The 17,952-nt window shown below is 39.8% G+C and overlaps 1 protein-coding gene across 1 annotated transcript in view; it reads right to left on the reverse strand.

Moving 5' to 3' along the window:
- Positions 1-485: 485 nt before the first annotated feature.
- LOC113805614 (hemicentin-1) overlaps positions 486-17,952 on the reverse strand; it is a 99,063-nt gene continuing 81,596 nt past the window's right edge. Inside the window, exons 11-15 of the mRNA XM_070137512.1 lie at positions 15,374-15,533; positions 9,244-9,507; positions 4,820-4,960; positions 2,727-2,995; positions 486-1,789 (exon numbers count right to left, since the gene is read on the reverse strand). Coding sequence (XP_069993613.1) covers positions 1,607-1,789; positions 2,727-2,995; positions 4,820-4,960; positions 9,244-9,507; positions 15,374-15,533 — 1,017 coding nt within the window. The 3' untranslated portion in view covers positions 486-1,606. The remainder of the gene's footprint in view (positions 1,790-2,726; positions 2,996-4,819; positions 4,961-9,243; positions 9,508-15,373; positions 15,534-17,952) is intronic.

The following is a 17,952-nucleotide window of genomic DNA, read 5'->3' on the forward strand; positions in this document are numbered from 1 at the left end:
ATAATGGAAATGAAAATGAAATATGGGAATGGAAATGAGGCACAGGGGAGGTGAATAAATAAGGAAGACGTAGAAGGAATAAAGTAAAAGGTGGTTAAATATGGTTTGGGGATGTATGGGGGAGGAGAGGAGAGTAGAGTAAGGAGTGAAAAGAGAAGGGGAGAAGGGAAGGAAGATAGAAAAACGAACAGAAGAGGGGTTGACAAGAGGAAGAGGGGAAAATATGGACAAGGAAGAAGAGACAAATAAACTAGAATAGATAGCCGAAAGAGAGAGAGAGAGAAGAAAATGCAATAAAGTACAAAATGAAAGGTAGATGAAAAAAACAAACTCACGAAGCAACGAAAGGTAAAAAAAAAAAAAAAAAAAAAAAAAAAAAAAAAAAAAAAAAAAATAAATAAATAAATAAAAAAATAAAAAAATAAAATAAAATAATAATAATAATAAAAACAGGAAGACAGACTAGGAAATTGTTACAAGAAATAGATCATCTCTCCCTTTAAACAACTCATAACCATAACCATACTCATCGTTTCCCTACGCATAAATTGGCCAAATCTTGTTGAATATATGTATATGATTATATTCTTGATTATTGGAAGGACAGATATATGTACATTTCACATTATTCTGTGAGAAGAACCAGTATTATGTACACATGGAAGTGGAAGGACATTTATATACATATGATAGCAGAAAGAAACATATGTACATTTGTGAGTGGAAGGACAGCCATATGTACACCGTTTAGTTGGAGAATGGTCTTATGTACACATAGAGGTAGACACAAAAAAAGCAAGGGGTAATCTGCTCTCTCTCTCCATCTCAATGTACAATAATTGATATCAACGGGGTTTCTTCTAGAGCATGGAAACTTTGCCTTAACAAAGAAAATGTACTAACATCCACAAATTCCAACAGAAACAGTCCCACTACCACTAATGTACAAACACTTTACTTACGAAAAATATAGCCAGATAAGTCCATTTTTACAAAGGATTTTTTTTTTTCATCTTTCATCTCCAAAAGACATTCCATAGATTCTCTCTCTCTCTCTCATATATATATGTATATTTATATGTATATGTGTATATATATTTATATACATATATATCTATATATGATATATATAAACTATGATACATAAATTCTTAAACTTCAATGATAAAATTTGTGTTGATCGACGTTATCAAAACTTATAAAACTTACACGGGCGACCAAACCGAAAAAAAGGAAAACTGAATTGATAAAAGTTTCCCTTTTTTTTTACAATATAATAAGTAATAACATTCCATTAAGGTGAAGCATCGGAATAATCTCTGTTAACCACTATACACCCAAAAAACACGGATAAAATTCACGGTTCTTGTAAACACCGACTGTCTTTCGGAAGTTGCTGCTCGTCTCCGCAGACAACACGGTAAAAATCGTGGAACAACACCCAAGAACACCGTCATATACAAACTGTTAATGTTGAGGGAGGTCAAACTTTCTCGAAAAAATATATATGTATAAGACTTCCTCGCACGACGTAGCCAACAGTCACGTGAGCACTACGACCACCGCTGCCACCAAAATCGCCAACAGCTACAGGAGAAGGAGCTCTTTAGAGGAAGCTCTCCTGGCGGCCGCTGTGTCCCTCTGCGCGCACGTAGAGCCGTGGATGGGGCCTCACCGTGGGGGAAATGGAGTCGGAGCCCTCGCAAGGCAGGTACTCCATATGGGCGGTGGGGGAAACGGAGGCAGGAGTCAGGGCATCTTCCTCCAGCGGTCGACTCTGGGACAGGAGCTGCGGGAGGGGAGGGAGAAATTGGGTGTTATCTATGCGCAAATTGGAGATATGGAAGGAGGAAATATGAATGAGAGAGAGAGCGGAAAAGAGAGAGAGGAAGAGAGAGGAAGATATATATCATATATATATATATATATATATATATATATATATATATATATATATATAGAGAGAGAGAGAGAGAGAGAGAGAGAGAGTAAAAGAAAGCGAGAGAGAGAGAGAGGACGAGAGAGAGAGAGAGAGATAGAGAGAGAGAGATGGAGAGAGAGAGATGGAGAGAGAGAGATGGAGAGAGAGAGATGGAGAGAGAGAGATGAGAGAGAGAGATGGAGAGAGAGAGATGGGGGGAGAGAGAGAGAGAGAGAGAGAGAGAGAAAGAGAAAGAGAAAGAGAAAGAGAAAGAGAAAGAGAAAGAGAAAGAGAAAGAGAAAGAGAAAGAGGGAGAGAGAGAGAGAGAAAGAGGAAGAGAGAGAAAGACGAAGAGAGAGAAAGAGGAAGAGAGAGAGAAGGGAAGAGAGAAAGAGAGGAAAAGAGAAAGAGAGAAGGAGAAAAAGAGAGAAGGAGAAAAAGAGAGAGAAGAGAGAGAGAGAGAGAGAGAGAGGGAGAGAGAGAGAGAGAGAGAGAGAGAGAGAGAGAGAGAGAGAGAGAGAGAGAGAGAGAGAGAGAGAGAGAGAGAGAGAGAGGGAGAGAGAAGTAAGAAAGAGAGAGAGAGAGAGAAGTAAGAAAGAGAGAGAGAGAGAGAAGTAAGAAAGAGAAAGAGAGAGAGAAGTAAGAAAGTAAGAAAGAAAGAGAAAGAGAGAGAAATCAATCAATCAAGAAAGAGCCACACAGACACAGACAGTCAGGCCAAACCAGGACCAACGAAACCGGACGAAAGGCCAAAAGCCGACGAGCGGGGCCGCCCCTCGCCCCGCCCCTCGCCACGCCCACTCACCGCCTGCGTGACCTCGGCCGCCCTGTACGGCGCGGGCTGACCCACGTGCGCCTTCGCCTCCAGCAGGTCGGGATGGTCCAGCCCCACCACGTCGCCGCCCTCTGACGCCTCTCCCGAAGGCAAGTGGGTGCTCTTCGTGGGCGTGGAGGAGCGTGGGCGGCGGGATCTCAGGGTGATGATGACGGCGACGACCACCAGCACGAGGACGGCGCCCACGACGCCTGCGACCACGCCCAAGACGGCGCTGTCGCCGGCCTCGTCCTTTTCTCCTGTGGGGGGTGGAGGGGGGGGGAGAGGCTTGTTAAGTTTAATGGCTTGTTTATGTAGTTATCGTTGTTTGTTAAATGGTATTTCCTTTTATTACTCGTTATTACTGTATTTTTTCATCAATTATCTATTGTGATTTTTTTTCTCTATCATTCTTTATCAATTGTACTTTTTTCCTTTTTATCATACTCTGTTCGTAGTATTTTTTTTGTCTTTACCTTTCTTAATTGTTAGTATTTCTCCTTTTATCATTCTGTATTCCTGATCATTATTTCATTTGGATTATTCATTTCACCATCTACCATCTACCGTTCACTAACCTACATCAACTGGTTATAAATCTACGATCATTTTTTTATACAGTACCTTCGCAGAACCGATTACGACGATTTTGGTATCGGTGTAATCTTTTTATTTTATTATTATTATTATTATTTTTTGGTATCTCACCCTCTAGTACACATTTAAGTTGGGATTATGCGTTGGTACCGCCCCCCACCCCCCACACACAATCTTGGTCCCGATACCAAGGCAGGGAGTGGAAGGTACCAAAGAGAATTTTTACGGGATAAAATATGAATAATGTACAAAGGAGCAGTCACTTTATTGTCGAATTTGCGATCGGTTATGCCAAGGTATTCTGTAAAATCACCGAATTTGCATATGGCTTTAAACTATCTCTATACCTCTCTCTCTCTCTCCTCTCTCTCCCTCCCTCTCTCTCTCCCTCCCTCTCTCTCTCCCTCTCTCCCTCTCTCCCTTCCTCTCTCCCTCTCTCCCTTCCTCTCTCCCTCTCTCCCTCCCTCCCTCCCTCCCTCCCTCTCTCTCCCTCTCCCTCTTCTATATCAGCCTAAGATTCGATAATACCCTTCGCCATTGCAGGTGATCTTGCTAACAGTATAATCCCCTATGTCAAATTTACTTATGATAATTGCTCTGATTAATCTTATCGTTATTTCCGCGTCAGCTTTAACAGCACGTCAGCCTTTATCAGCTTGACGGCCAGCCTTTATCTTTACTGACGGTCTGTTATGATCTGTTTTATCTAATCCGGGCTAATCGTTGTAATAACCTCAGTAATTCATCAGTCCTCCTCTCGTTTCCCGTTTTCTTTAATGTATAATTTTCTTAAGTCTACCCTATTTTGTTTTAGTTTTTTTCTTCGTTTATAATAGAAACGAAAGAAAAAAAGGGGGAGGGGAGAAAAAATGGAAGTGGAAGAGGAAGATGAAGAAGAAGAAGAAGCAGAAGAAAAAGAAGAAGAAGAAAAAGAAGAAGAAGAAGAAGAAGAAGGTAGAGAGGGAGAGGGAGCGAGTGAGGGAGAGGGAGAGGGAGAGGGAGAGGGAGAGGGGAGAGGGAGAGGGAGAGGGAGGGAGAGGGAGAGGGAGAGGAGAGAGAGAGAGAGAGAGAGAGAAAGAGAAAGAGAGAGAGAGAGAGAGAGAGAGAGAGAGAGAGAGAGAGAGAGAGAGAGAGAGAGAGAGAGAGAGAGAGAGAGAGAAAGAAAGAAAGAAAGAAAGAAAGAAAGAAAGAAAGAAAGAAAGAAAGAAAAAGAGAAAGAGAATCAGAAAAAGAGAGAGAGAAGATAACGAGAAACCAATAATAAGAAGAAAAACTAAAACAAACAAAAAGATAAACAAAGAGAAAAAAAAGAAAGAGAGCAAAAAAAAGGAAAACCGAGAAAGAGAAAAAACAAACAAACAAACAAAATAAACAGAGAGCAAAAAAAAGAGAGAGGAAAAAAATAGATAAACAGAGAGAGAGAAAAAAAGATAAACAGAGAGAGAGAGAGAAAAAAAACAAACAAAAAACTCGTAGGGGATACGAACTCATCCTGTTTTCCGCCGTCCGCAGCGTGAACGCCTCGAGGGTGATCGGCGCCGACCTCCCGTGACTGTTAAACCTGACCACCGTGATGAGGTAGTCGATCCCGGGGGTCAGGCCGCTCACCACGAACATCCCGACGTCGCCTGCAAAGAGGAGTGGGTTGGGGGGAGAAGAACGGGGGAGGAGGTGGTTAGAGAAGAGTTCGATGAGTGTTTGAGGGAACGTCACCTGTAATAGAGGGGTGGGGGGTGGGGGTGGGGGGAGACGATCAAGGAGGTGGTTAGAGAAGAGTTCGAATTGTGTTTGAGGGAACGTCGTCTGTAAGAGAGGGGGAGGGGGGAGAGGAACGGCGGGGAGGGGGGGAACGGAAGGGGAGGGTGGGGGAGGAGGTTAGAGAAGAGTTCGAAGTGTTTAGGGAACGTCGTCTGTAAGGGGGGGGGGGAGAGGAACGGAGGGGTGGGGGGTGGGGGGAGGTTAGAGGAGAGTTCGAAGCGTTTAAGGAACGTCACTTTCAAGGGGGGGGAGAGGAACGGAGGGGGGGTGGAGTTTAAAGAAAAGTTCGAAGTAAGTAGTAAGAAAAGAGGAACAGTTGGGGGGTGGGGGGAGTTTAAAGAAAAGTCTAAAGGATAAAAGACAACATTTTAGGGACAAAGCGACATTCCAAACACTGACATGAACGAGAAATAATCATAAAACAGGCATTAAGAACATCAAGAACAGTTTGAACTTTGTTTCGAGGAATTTAGAATGAATCATAAGGACAGTTCAAAGCCTACCTCACACGCAAGGAAGAAAGAAAACCAATTTTATAGACGAAAGAGAAGTTCAAACTCAACTTCACAGGCAGGTAAGGGATAGGAATCTGGATATTATAGTAATTATATTATATTATATTATATAGATATTATAGGGGAAGGGATAGGAATCGATAGTAGGGATTATAGTTATTAAGAACAGTTGGAATTTCGTTTACATCAACAATGGTTCTGGTTTTAGGAATAGGACAGTTCGCAGCCAATTCTTAAATATAGGTCTTCGCGATAGGATAGTTGCAGGTAACTGTAAATTCAGGTCTTCTGGATAGGATAGTCACAGGTAGGATAGTCACAGATAGGACAGTTCGCAGGCAATTCTTGGGTATAAGTCTTCAGGATAGATTAGGCGCAAGTAACTCTAAATCTAGGTCTTCTGGATAGGATAGTCACAGGTAGGATAGTCACAAGTAGGATAGGCACAGGTAATTCTTAAATATAGGTCTTTGGGATAGGATAGGCGCAGGTAGTTGTAAATACAGGTCTTCGCGATAGGATAGTTGCAGGTAACTCTAAATTTAGGTCTTCTGGATAGGATAGTCACAGGTAGGATAGGCACAGGTAGGATAGCTCTTAAATATAGGTCTTCAGGATAGGATAGACGCAGGTAGCTGTAAATACAGGTCTTCGCGATAGGATAGTTGCAGGTAACTGTAAATTTAGGTCTTCTGGATAGGATAGTCTCAGGCAGGATAGTCACAGATAGGATAGTCACAAGTAGGATAGTCGCAGCCAATTCTTAAATATAGGTCTTCAGAATAGGATAGACGCAGGTAACTGTAAATACAGGTCTTCGCGATAGGATAGTCTCAGGTAGGATAGTCACAAGTAGGATTGTCACAGATAATTCTTAAGTATAGGTCTTCGGGATAGGATAGTTATAGGTAACTCTAAATTTAGGTCTTCTGGATAGGATAGTCACAGGTAGGATAGTCTCAGATAGGATAATCAGAGGTAGGATAGTCACAAGTAACTCTAAGTTTAAGTCTTCGGGATAGGATATTGACAGGTTTCTAAAAGAACATGGATATCTCATAGCTATAAGACAAATGTAAATAGAGACACATTTTATAAACAGGATAGTTTCTGAGTTAAACAAGATATATTTTATTATTAGAATATAATTCTCGTCACGGTTATATATATATATATATATTATTTTATTTTTTTATGTTTTAAATTCCTGCTTTCCGTGACTGTTCTCTTTCTCAATTAATAAGTAGGCAATGAGTGTATACAAGTAACTGAAAATACCATCAAAGGGTTAATGTAGCCCCGTTGTAAATAAATCAAAATGACAACAGCAACAACAGCTACAACACTAACAACAGATACAACAGTAAAACAGCAAGAAAAACTTTGTGGAAAGAGCTAATTATTTACAGCATGACATAAAAGAACAGTAAAAATGTAGCGGAAGGAAAGAAAGAAAAAGAAAGAAAAAAAAAGGTTCGAACAGACTGTATTCCGAGAATAGTCAAAAAAAGAGAAAAAAAAGAAAAAAAAGTGGCACGCTATACATCGACAATCAACCTGAAAAATGAATACACAGCAACGAGAGCTTACGAACTAACGCAATACAGCAAAGAGAAAGAGAAAAAAAGGAAATGAAAAGAAAAAAAAAACGTTTCCTAGTATAGTCGCTTTTTTCCGAACCAACCATGTCCAGAGTTTCCATCACTGTATATAAATGTAAACATGTATTTTTAAAAGAATTATTAGACACGTGCGCATCTGGCATAAAACATAGCCGTAAAAACTCAAGAACATGTCCTCACGAAAGTGCAACACTGCAATAGTAAAACCTGACACAGAAATAGCACTACACAAGGTAACGTTATGGGTAAAAGAAAACATTGGCTTCTTGCTTGGTACGTGAACTATATACACCCTCCAAAAACAACAACAACAACAACTAAATATTTAATTCCAGATAAGTAACAAAGGCTCTATTCCAGGATCCGCATAATGTTAATACAACAACAACAACAACAACAACAACTAAATATTTAATTCCAGATAAGTAACAAAGGCTCTATTCCAGGATCCGCATAATGTAATGAAATAAGTAAGTGATAAGTGATAGTTATATAATAAGTGATACATAAATAAGTGATAGCTGACGACAATTAAATAAGTGATAATAAATAAGTGATCAATTAAATAAGTGATAATTAAATAAGTGATAAATAATGATAATTAAATAAGTGATAAATTAAATAAGTGATACCTGAAGACAATGAACAAAAAGACAATAAAGAAGAAACAAAGACACGGCGCTGTCTAGATCAATTACTTCCCAACATTGTTCATGCTGTTCCTCGACCAATATTTAATCATCATCCCCGTTCACTGTTATCTTTTTTTTTAGATTAAGTTATTACTAGTTATGAATAGGGTCATGGTGCTAGTAGTTATAGACCGAGATCACTTTATTGAACATTCCCAATTCATTGATATGTGAGAGATAATTATATGAAAGGTGAGGTGACATATAGCTTAATTTGACATGTTTTCATATTCTATGGTCCCCAGAAAGTACCCTATGACCCCCTTGGTTGGGAACCCCTGGTCTAGATCAATGATTCTTAAACTGGTAGTCAAGGGGGGGGGGGGTAGTAAACAATTCTCGGATTATGGGTGATCTTTTCCTTACAGTTTTTACATAGATTATTGGTCAAACAAAAAGTATTTGTTCGATAGGAAGACTAAAACTCGCATTTTTGGGGTATTTGTTTCCTTATAGCCTAAGAAGGCTTTTTAATAATCTAGTTGAAAATATGAAGAGTGTTGGGGGAGGGAGAGAGGGAGGGAGAAAGGGAGGGAGAGAGGGAGTGAGGGAGGGAGGGAGGGAGGGAGGGAGGGAGAGGAGGAGAGGGAGAGGGAGAGGGAGAGGGAGAGGGAGAGGGAGAGAGAGAGAGAGAGAGAGTGAGAGAGAGAGAGAGAGAGAGAGGGAGAGAGAGAGAGAGAGAGAGAGAGAGAGAGAGAGAGAAAGAGAGAGAGAGAGAGAGAGAGAGAGAGAGAGAGAGAGAGAGAGAGAGAGAGAGAGAGAGAGAGAGAGAGAGTGGAGGTAAAGACCAATCACCAGAGAGGACGTCCTGGTGAAAAGTTTGAGAACCACTGGCCTAGAGAACTGAAAACTTCACCCCCTCCCCTTTACAGCTCTGCCTTCTATCCCCCCCCCCCGCTAACAGACGAACAGTTAAAATAGTGAACATAAGACAAAACACAAAGATTTACTATGAAAAAGACTTGTAGCATTCAGGATAAAAACTACAATAGCGTTTAAGAGTATGAATAAAAAATACATACTCTTAGAATATAAATGATTATAAAAATATGAAGACTTTTTGAAAATAACACAAATATATATATATATATATATATATATATATATATATATATATATATATATATATATATATTTATATACAAGACTTTTAGAAGATTAAGTCTAAAAATATATAGAAATACACAAGACTTCTAGAACATTAAGCCTAAAAATACTTAAAAATACACAAGACTTTCAGAACATCAAAAAATCAAGAAAAGAAAAGAAAAGAAAAGAAAAGAAAAAGAAAAAAAAAAGCCAACCACGACATGACGTCACACACCTGAGAAATTATGCGTCACAGCCTTGGACAGCCTCTCGTGCACCGTCACCAGATATCTTGGTTTGTCAGCGTCTTGCAACTCAGCTGGGGCGCTTGGGGTAGGCAACAGGACCGGCCCGTGACCTCCCCCCGCTCCCCCGGTGACCCCGCTGTGACCTTGACCTGGCCGTGACCCGTAGACGGAAGGCAGGTCACCACAGGTCACCTCGACGCTTTCCCAGGTTTGATTGCTGACCGTGCAGTTGAGGGGGGCTGAGGGGACACCTAGGGGGAGAAGGGGGGGGTGAAATGGAGGGGAAATAGGGATTAATTTTGTGTGTTTGTGTATGATTGTGGCGTGTGGCTCGTGTGTGTGTGGGAGGAGAGGTGTGTGTGTGTGTGTGTGTGTGTGTGTGTGTGTGTGTGTGTGTGTGTGTGTGTGTGTGTGTTTTGTACATGTGTGTGTGTGTGTATGTTGTCGCCAAATAAAATACAGATGCTGGTAGCTACAGTAGTGATGATGATGATGATGATGATGATGATGATGATGATGATGATGATGATGATGATGATGGTGATGATATGAAAACCACCACCACTAACAATACTATTACTACTATTACTACAAATACTAATGCTATTACTAATAGTGATAATAACAACAACAGCAATAAAAAGAATGATGATAACAACGATAATAATAATGACAATACTAACAACATTGATGATGAATAAGATAATACTCACAATCAAAACCATACTGACTACAGTGACCGAAACAATTAAAACAACCCTGATAATCAATAACAATAACAATACTCTCCTACCCTCGCGTTCAGCAGGTTTATACAAAGAGCTACACATCACGCTATAAAAAGCAATTAAAAAAAAAAACCATTTCGTTTATGTTTTTTTTGTTCGAACTTATTTTTCGACAAAACCCCATTTAGTTTATGTTTTTTTGTTCGCACATTGGACTTATTTTGCGACACTAAAAGGGTAACCCAAGCACCTCTTTTATAAAACCTGCTAATGTCATCCAAGGTCGAGGTATTGGGAAAAAGGGGGTTTCTCAATCATCAATTTCTCTCCATAACTATTGCGTGATCTGGGATGTAGTGTAGTGCAGGGAGCGAAATATTGTTCGAGTGTTGAAAACGATCTAATTCTATAGTTTGTGTATCGAAAAGTATCCAATTCTATAGTTTGTGTGTTGAAGAGGATCTAATTCTATAGTTTGAGTGTTGAAAATGATCTAATTCTATAGTTTAGGTAATTCCAGGTCGTATGTCATCATCATCTTCATTATGATAAATTTTATGGGATTATGTTATGTATTTTCTTTCCTGTTATGACTAACGTTGTTAATGTCATTTCCCTCCATAACTCACACACACACACACACACGCACACACACACACACACACACACACATACACACACACATACACAAACACACACACACACACACACACACTCACACACACACAAGCACACAAACACACACACAGCCACAGCCCCCCCCCACACACAGATACAGACACACAGGCACACCCACACGCACACATGCACATACACACACACATCATACATACAGGCGACATATATCCGGCTTAATTCAATCAGCATATGTTGATATTAACCCGTTCTACATACTACTCGTCCTGCACCAAATAACTAGCTAAATTCCACCAAAAAACATATATAATCCTAGACCAGAGTACACACTATAGACACCATATACCAGTGCACACCCAACGCAAGCTTTCCACTGAACATTTTATTTTTTTTTATATAACTTTTGTTTCTCCATCTCGCATCGCACATCGTCATGTCAATTGCCTGTTCTCGTAGACCTGCATTAACACGACTCGTTCTCCTCATTACACATTCATATCATGAGTCTCTCCCTCCTACATTAGAAGAAAAAGAAAAGAATTAAAACAAAAAAAACATTTAACATTCAGTCGTGGTACCGCTTCTAATTCAAAATCGCAACCGGAACAAATATGTACAAAGTTCCATCAGGCCATTCACGTCACAAAGGCTGCGTAAGGCTCATTTTTCCCTCGAATGCCGTCATGCACTCGTCCTTAATGCTGCACGATGAGTAAGAATATAAGAATGCCACTTTCCTCCTGGTCATGTTGGTCTCCATCTCACTCCATGTTGCATTTGCCAATTGCCTGGCCTCGCTACAGTACTATTTCTGTTGCAAAGTGTGCAAGGGAAGGAGGAGGAGGAAGGGGAAGGAGGAGGAGGAGGAGGAGGGGGAGGAGGAGGAGGAGCAGGAGGAACAGGAGGAGCAGGAGGAGGAGGAGGAGGAGGAGGAAGGTGAGGGAGGTGGAGGAGGGAGAGGAAGGGGGGGGGGAGAGTAGGGGAAGGGGAGGAGGATGTGGAAGGGGAGGAAGAGGAGGAGGAGGGTGAAGGGGAGGAGGAGGAGGAGGAAGGGGAGAAGGAGGGGGAGGAAGAGGAGAGTGAGGGAGGAGGAGGAGGAGGAGGAGGAGGAGGATATGGAAGGGGAGAAGGAGGAGGGTGAGGTGGAGGAGGAGGGTGAGGTCAATATTACCTTTATCTTCAGTAATACCTAATGGAAACCCCATTTACAAATTCTTGGTAAGGACATATTCCCCTGAGCCCTTCCTTTACAGTCCCCCCCCCCCCCTTTTGCCGGTAATGGAGGAAAATTTAAGGTCATTGGGTACATCTATAAATTCCGTTATTTTCCGTTATTATCTCCAGGCGTCCTAATCTGAGTCCAATCTTTTTGAAATTGCTTTTTTTTATTCGTCTTATCTACATACATACATACACACGCATACACGCGCACACACACGCACGCACGCACGCACACGCACACGCACACGCACACGCACACGCAAACGCACACGCACATATATATATATATATATATATATATATATATATATATATATTTATATATATATGTATGTATGTATGTATGTATGAATATATGTATATATTTATGCATATGTAAAGAGATAAAAGACTACAAAAGATGATAATAAGGAAGAAAAAAGAAGCAAAAAAAGAAACAAAAAAGGGTAAAAAAAGGAAAAAAAAACATAAAAACAAAAACAACAACAAAAAACAAAACAAAACAAACAAAAAAAAAAGATAAAGAAAAAGAAAAAGAAAAGAAAAAGAAGAAAAAGAAAAAAAAGAATGAAAAAAAAGAAAAAAGAAAAATATACAGTGGCTCCTGCTTTGTGCTCTTCATTATAACTGAACAGGAGCCAAGATTCCTCCAGGGAGAAGGGGTCGACGGGGGGGTGGGGCGTGGGGGGAGTGGGGGTGGGGGTGGGTGGGGGCTTTCCTGGAGTGGCCAGGCGATCTATCGTCTTGTTATCCATTTCTCATTTTATTATTATTATTATTATTATTATTATTATCTATTATTATTATTATGTATTATTATTATTATCATTATTATTTATTATTATTGTCATTATTATTATTTATTATCATTTATTATTATTATAATCATTATTATCATTTATCATCATTTATTATCATTATCTATCATCATCTATTATTATTATTTATCATCATTTATTATAATTATTATTTATTATAATTTATTATTATTATTATTTATTATCAGGCTCATCTGCTTTGGGCTCTTTCTACTCTTTCTTTCTCTTTCCCTTTCAGGCTTATTTGCGTATTCTCTATCTACTTCTCTCTCTTTCTCTCACTCTCCCCTCTCTCTCTCTTTCTCTTCTCTCTCTCTCTCTTTCTCTTCTCTCTCTCTCTCTCTTTCTCTTCTCTCTCTCTCTCCCTTTCTCTCTCTCTCTCTCTCTTGTTTATTTGCATGTGATGTATCCACCTTTTTTCTCTTTTTCTTCTCCCTATCTTTTCTTGTCTTCTCTCTCTCTCTCCCTCTCTCTTACGGGTTTTATTTGCGTGTTGTTCTATTCTTTTCTTTCTCTCTCTCTCTCTCTTACTCACTGTGATTCCCTCTTTCTCTGTCTACCTGTCTTTTTTTCTCTTCTTTCCTTCTTTCTCTCCATCCATCATCCTCTTTGCCTATGCTCATGTGTGTATATGTGTGTATGTGTGTGTGTGTGTGTGTGTGTGTGTGTGTGTGTGTGTGTGTGTGTGTGTGTGTGTGTGTGTGTGTGTGTGTGTGTGTGTGTGTGTGTGTGTCTGTGTCTATGTGTTAGTGAGTGAGTGAATGAGTGAGTGAGTGTGAGTAAATGAGTGAGTGTGTGCAAGTGCGTGGGTGTATGTGTGTTTGTGTGTGTACGTGTAATTCGCCCACATATCCTTACCCCCCCCCCCCTAAAAAAAAATGTTCTCAGCTAAGTAACAATTTCATTTTGATTTTAATACGAGTATTACCCTGACTTCATCTCCCGCTGACACCACTAAGCAACAACTTTTCCTTTCGAATCTTCTCATATCACTTTGACATCACAAACTCCTTTCAATTGCAATTCTATTCGCAATATAACAATCGCAACTTACTCACCAATCCTTACCAAAAAAAAAAAAAAAAAAAAAAAAAAAAACATAAATTACAAGTTAAAAAATCCACGCGCACAAACAAACAAAAAAATCTGATCTGCTGACGTCACAAGTTAAAAAATCCACGCGCACAAACAAACAAACAAACAAAATCTGATCTGCTGACGTCACAAGTTAAAAAATCCACGCGCACAAACAAACAAACAAACAAAATCTGATCTGCTGACGTCAAACGCTGTTCTTCGGATTACAAAGAACAAACCAACAAACAATAAACGAGTGCGGGGAAATATGCTGTGTAAAAGGATATGCTTGGTTACCTGTGATATATCACCTGAACGCGCCTTCAATAGAAAATATATACGGGTTGACATAGGCGTGAAAAACACCATTACCATATATATATGTATATATATATATATATATATATATATATATATATATATATATATATATATATATATATATATATATATATATATATATGTGTGTGTGTGTGTGTGTGTGTGTGTGTGTGTGTGTGTGTGTGTGTGTGTGTGTGTGTGTGTGTGTGTGTGTGTGTGTGTATGTGTGTCTCTCTCTCTCTGTGTCTCTCTGTGTCTCTCTGTGTCTCTCTGTGTCTCTCTGTGTCTCTCTGTGTCTCTCTGTGTCTCTCTGTGTCTCTCTGTGTCTCTCTGTGTCTCTCTGTGTCTCTCTGTGTCTCTCTGTGTCTCTCTGTGTCTCTGTCTCTGTCTCTGTCTCTGTCTCTGTCTCTGTCTCTGTCTCTGTCTCTGTCTCTGTCTCTGTCTCTGTCTCTGTCTCTGTCTCTCTCTCTCTATATATATATATCTATATATATTATCATTCATGTCTCTACACACCCACACCTACATCCACACCCACACACACACATATACATATATATTTCGCTCCATAATTCGTTCAAAAACTGTATCCAAGCCTTTTTTTATATAAAAAAAATCCTTCTATCGGAAAGCAACTATGAAATTATGAAAATGAAGCGTAGAGAACGATTTTGTTCATTGAAGTGTCAAATGTATATAGAGCTACATATATCTTCTCAGCAATCTTATGTTATGTTTTTATTATTTACTCACTTCATTAAAATTGTCATTATTTTCATCTGAAAATTGAAAAATGAAAAAAATGAATAAAGAAAGAAAGAAAGAAAAAAGGATATGAAAAATATAACCACTGCAATAAAAACGAAACAAAACAAAAAACAAGAATATACAACAAACATAACTAAAACTATGCGCAATCCTAATAATTAAACTCACTGATGTATTTGAAAAACTATAAAAAAATACAACACAGCAAATCAACAAACACACACGCACCCTCCCCCTCCAACACACACACACGCATCCCACACCCCCACAAACACACACACTCGCACCCCCACCTCCCCCAAACACAAACACAAACACCCCCTCCACCTTCCCACCTCCCCACACACACACGCACCCCCCTCCCCCAAACACACACACACACGCACCCCTCCCACACCCCCTTCCCCTCCCCCTCCCCCAAACACCCCCCTTCCCCACCTCCACCCCCTCCCTCCTTCCCCTTCCTCCCCTCCCCCACTCCCACCCACTTTCTTCCCCCCACCCCATCCACCCCCACACCCCCCCACAAACCTAAACCACCCCCTTACCTGCAGGCTTGACGGTGAAGACACAGGGCTCCTTCTGGTTCCCGACGGCATTGCTCGCCCAGCAGTGCAAGGTGCCATAATCCTGAGTCTTCTCTGGCAGGTACCGCAGCCTCGACTCAAGACCCTTCCATGTGACTCTCTCCCCTGCCACGCGTTCATGCTGTAAGGGCGAGATTCGGGGATCCTCTTACGGAAAAGGGCGGTCGTGTGGATGGGTATTCTCTTGTCGTGGGGAGAGGTGTGTTATGGGTATTCTTTTGTTATGGGGAAAGGTGTGTTAAGGGTTTGGTTTTGTTATGGGAAGGGTGTGTTAAGGGTCTAGGTTTGTCATGGGGAAAGGTGTGTTAAGGGTCTAGTTTTGTCATGGGGAAAGGTGTGTTAAGGGTTTTGTTTTGTAATGGAGAAAGGTGTGTTATGGGTATTCTTTTGTTATGGGGAAAGGTGTGTTGTATTCTTTTGTCATGGGGAAAGGTGTGTTAAGGGTATTGTTTTGTCATGGGAAGGGTGTGTTGAGGGTATTCTTTTGTAATGGGAAAAGGTGTGTTAAGGGTATTGTTTTGTTATGGGGAAGGGTGTGTTGTATTCTTTTGTTATGGGGAAGGGTGTGTTAAGTGTATTCTTTTGTCACGGGGAAAAGTGTGTTAAGGGTTTAGTTTTGTCACGGGGAAAGGTGTGTTAAGGGTTTAGTTTTGTCATGGGGAAAGGTGTGTTAAGGGTATTGTTTTGTATTGGGGAAAGGTGTGTTGTATTCTTTTGTCACGGGGAAAAGTGTGTTAAGGGTATTCTCTTGTCATGGGGAAAGGTGTGATACGGGTTTAGTTTTGTCATGGGAAAGGCATGTTAAGGGTATTCTTTTGTAATGGGGAAAGGTGTGTTAAGGGTATTGTTTTGTTATGGGGAAAGGTGTGTTAAGGGTATTGTTTTGTAATGGGAAAGGTGTGTTGTATTCTTTTGTCATGGGGAAAGGTGTGTTAAGGGTTTAGTTTTGTCATGGGAAGGGTGTGTTAAGGGTTTCGTTTTGTAATGGGAGAGGTGTGTTAAGGGTATTTTTTTTGTATTGTGGAAAGGTGTTTTGTATCCTTTTGTTGTGGGGAGAGGTGTGTTAAGGGTTTTGTTTTGTAATGGAGAAAGGTGTGTTAAGGGTATTCTTTTGTTATGGGGAAAGGTGTGTTGTATTCTTTTGTCATGGGGAAAGGTGTGTTAAGGGTATTGTTTTGTAATGGGAAGGGTGTGTTGAGGGTATTCTTTTGTAATGGGAAAAGGTGTGCTAAAGGTATTGTTTTGAAATGGGGAAGGGTGTGTTAAGGGTATTCTTTTGTTATTGGGAAGGGTGTGTTGTATTCTTTTGTCGTGGGGAAAGGTGTGTTGAGGGTTTAGTTTTGTCATGGGAAAGGTGTGTTAAGGGTATTGTTTTGTTATGGGGAAAGGTGTGTTAAGGGTTTGGTTTTCTAATGGGAAAGGTGTGTTAAGGGTATTGTTTTGTCATGGGAAGGGTGTGTTAAGGGTATTGTTTTGTTATGGGGAAAGGTGTGTTAAGGGTTTTGTTTTGTAATGGAAAAAGGTGTGTTAAGGGTTTCGTTTTGTAATGGGAGAAGTGTGTTGTATTCTTTTGTCATGGGAAGGGTGTGTTAAGGGTTTAGTTTTGTAATGGGTAAAGGTATATAGGAGTTTTCTGGTGTAATTGGGAAAGGCATATATATATATATTTGTGTAATAGGGAAATCTTTATACATATTTTTTATCGTGTAATAGGGAAAAAATATATGGATTTTTTCTCATAAAATAGGGGAAGGTATACAATTTTTTTAGTGTAATAAATAAAGTCGAATAAGGTTTACATTTTGTACTAGAAAAAGGTACATATGTGTTTTTCATGTAATGGGAAAATATATAACGATATCCTCATGTAATAGAGTAAAGAACGCAATGGAATTCCATGTAATAGATAAAGAAATATACTTTTTTTTCTCTCATGTAATAAGATAAGTCATGTAAAATATGTAAAGTATGTTTTATATGCTACTGGCAATGGTGGAAAAAAAGAGAAAAAAAGTGGAAGATGCGAGTTAATGTAGCAGAAAAAATAATAGAATTCAATATACATGGCTGTTGTAGAGATTACCTTTATATGGGGGAAAAAGGAATTACATATTTCATTTGGCAATAAGTTCAAATATTGCATAGTATATTGTATGGTAATAGCACAGAGTACATTTTGAATAGGAAGAGGAAATGGTACATGTAATTTTGGCATTTGGATAAAATATAGGGTTACACGTTACAAAAATAATATCAGAGAGTTTAATGTATCTGCAAATGGCGGATGTACATGTAATTCGGTACGTGGGTACATACCCTAATATCCAATAAAAGGAGAAACAGCGGTAGTTTTATACATAATGGGGTCGTTTTGTATTTAATAATGAGAACGACCTGACCTAACCTAACGGGCTTGTTATCTGAAGCCAAGACGGCGCGAGTGGGTGAGGGAGATGGAGATAATGATGGAGAGAGAGAGAGAGAAAAAAAAGAGAGAGAGATAAAGAGATAAAAGAAGAAGAAGAAAAAGAAAAAAAAAA

The sequence above is a fragment of the Penaeus vannamei genome, chromosome 23, assembly GCF_042767895.1.
Source record: "Penaeus vannamei isolate JL-2024 chromosome 23, ASM4276789v1, whole genome shotgun sequence".
Lineage (NCBI taxonomy): Eukaryota > Metazoa > Arthropoda > Malacostraca > Decapoda > Penaeidae > Penaeus > Penaeus vannamei.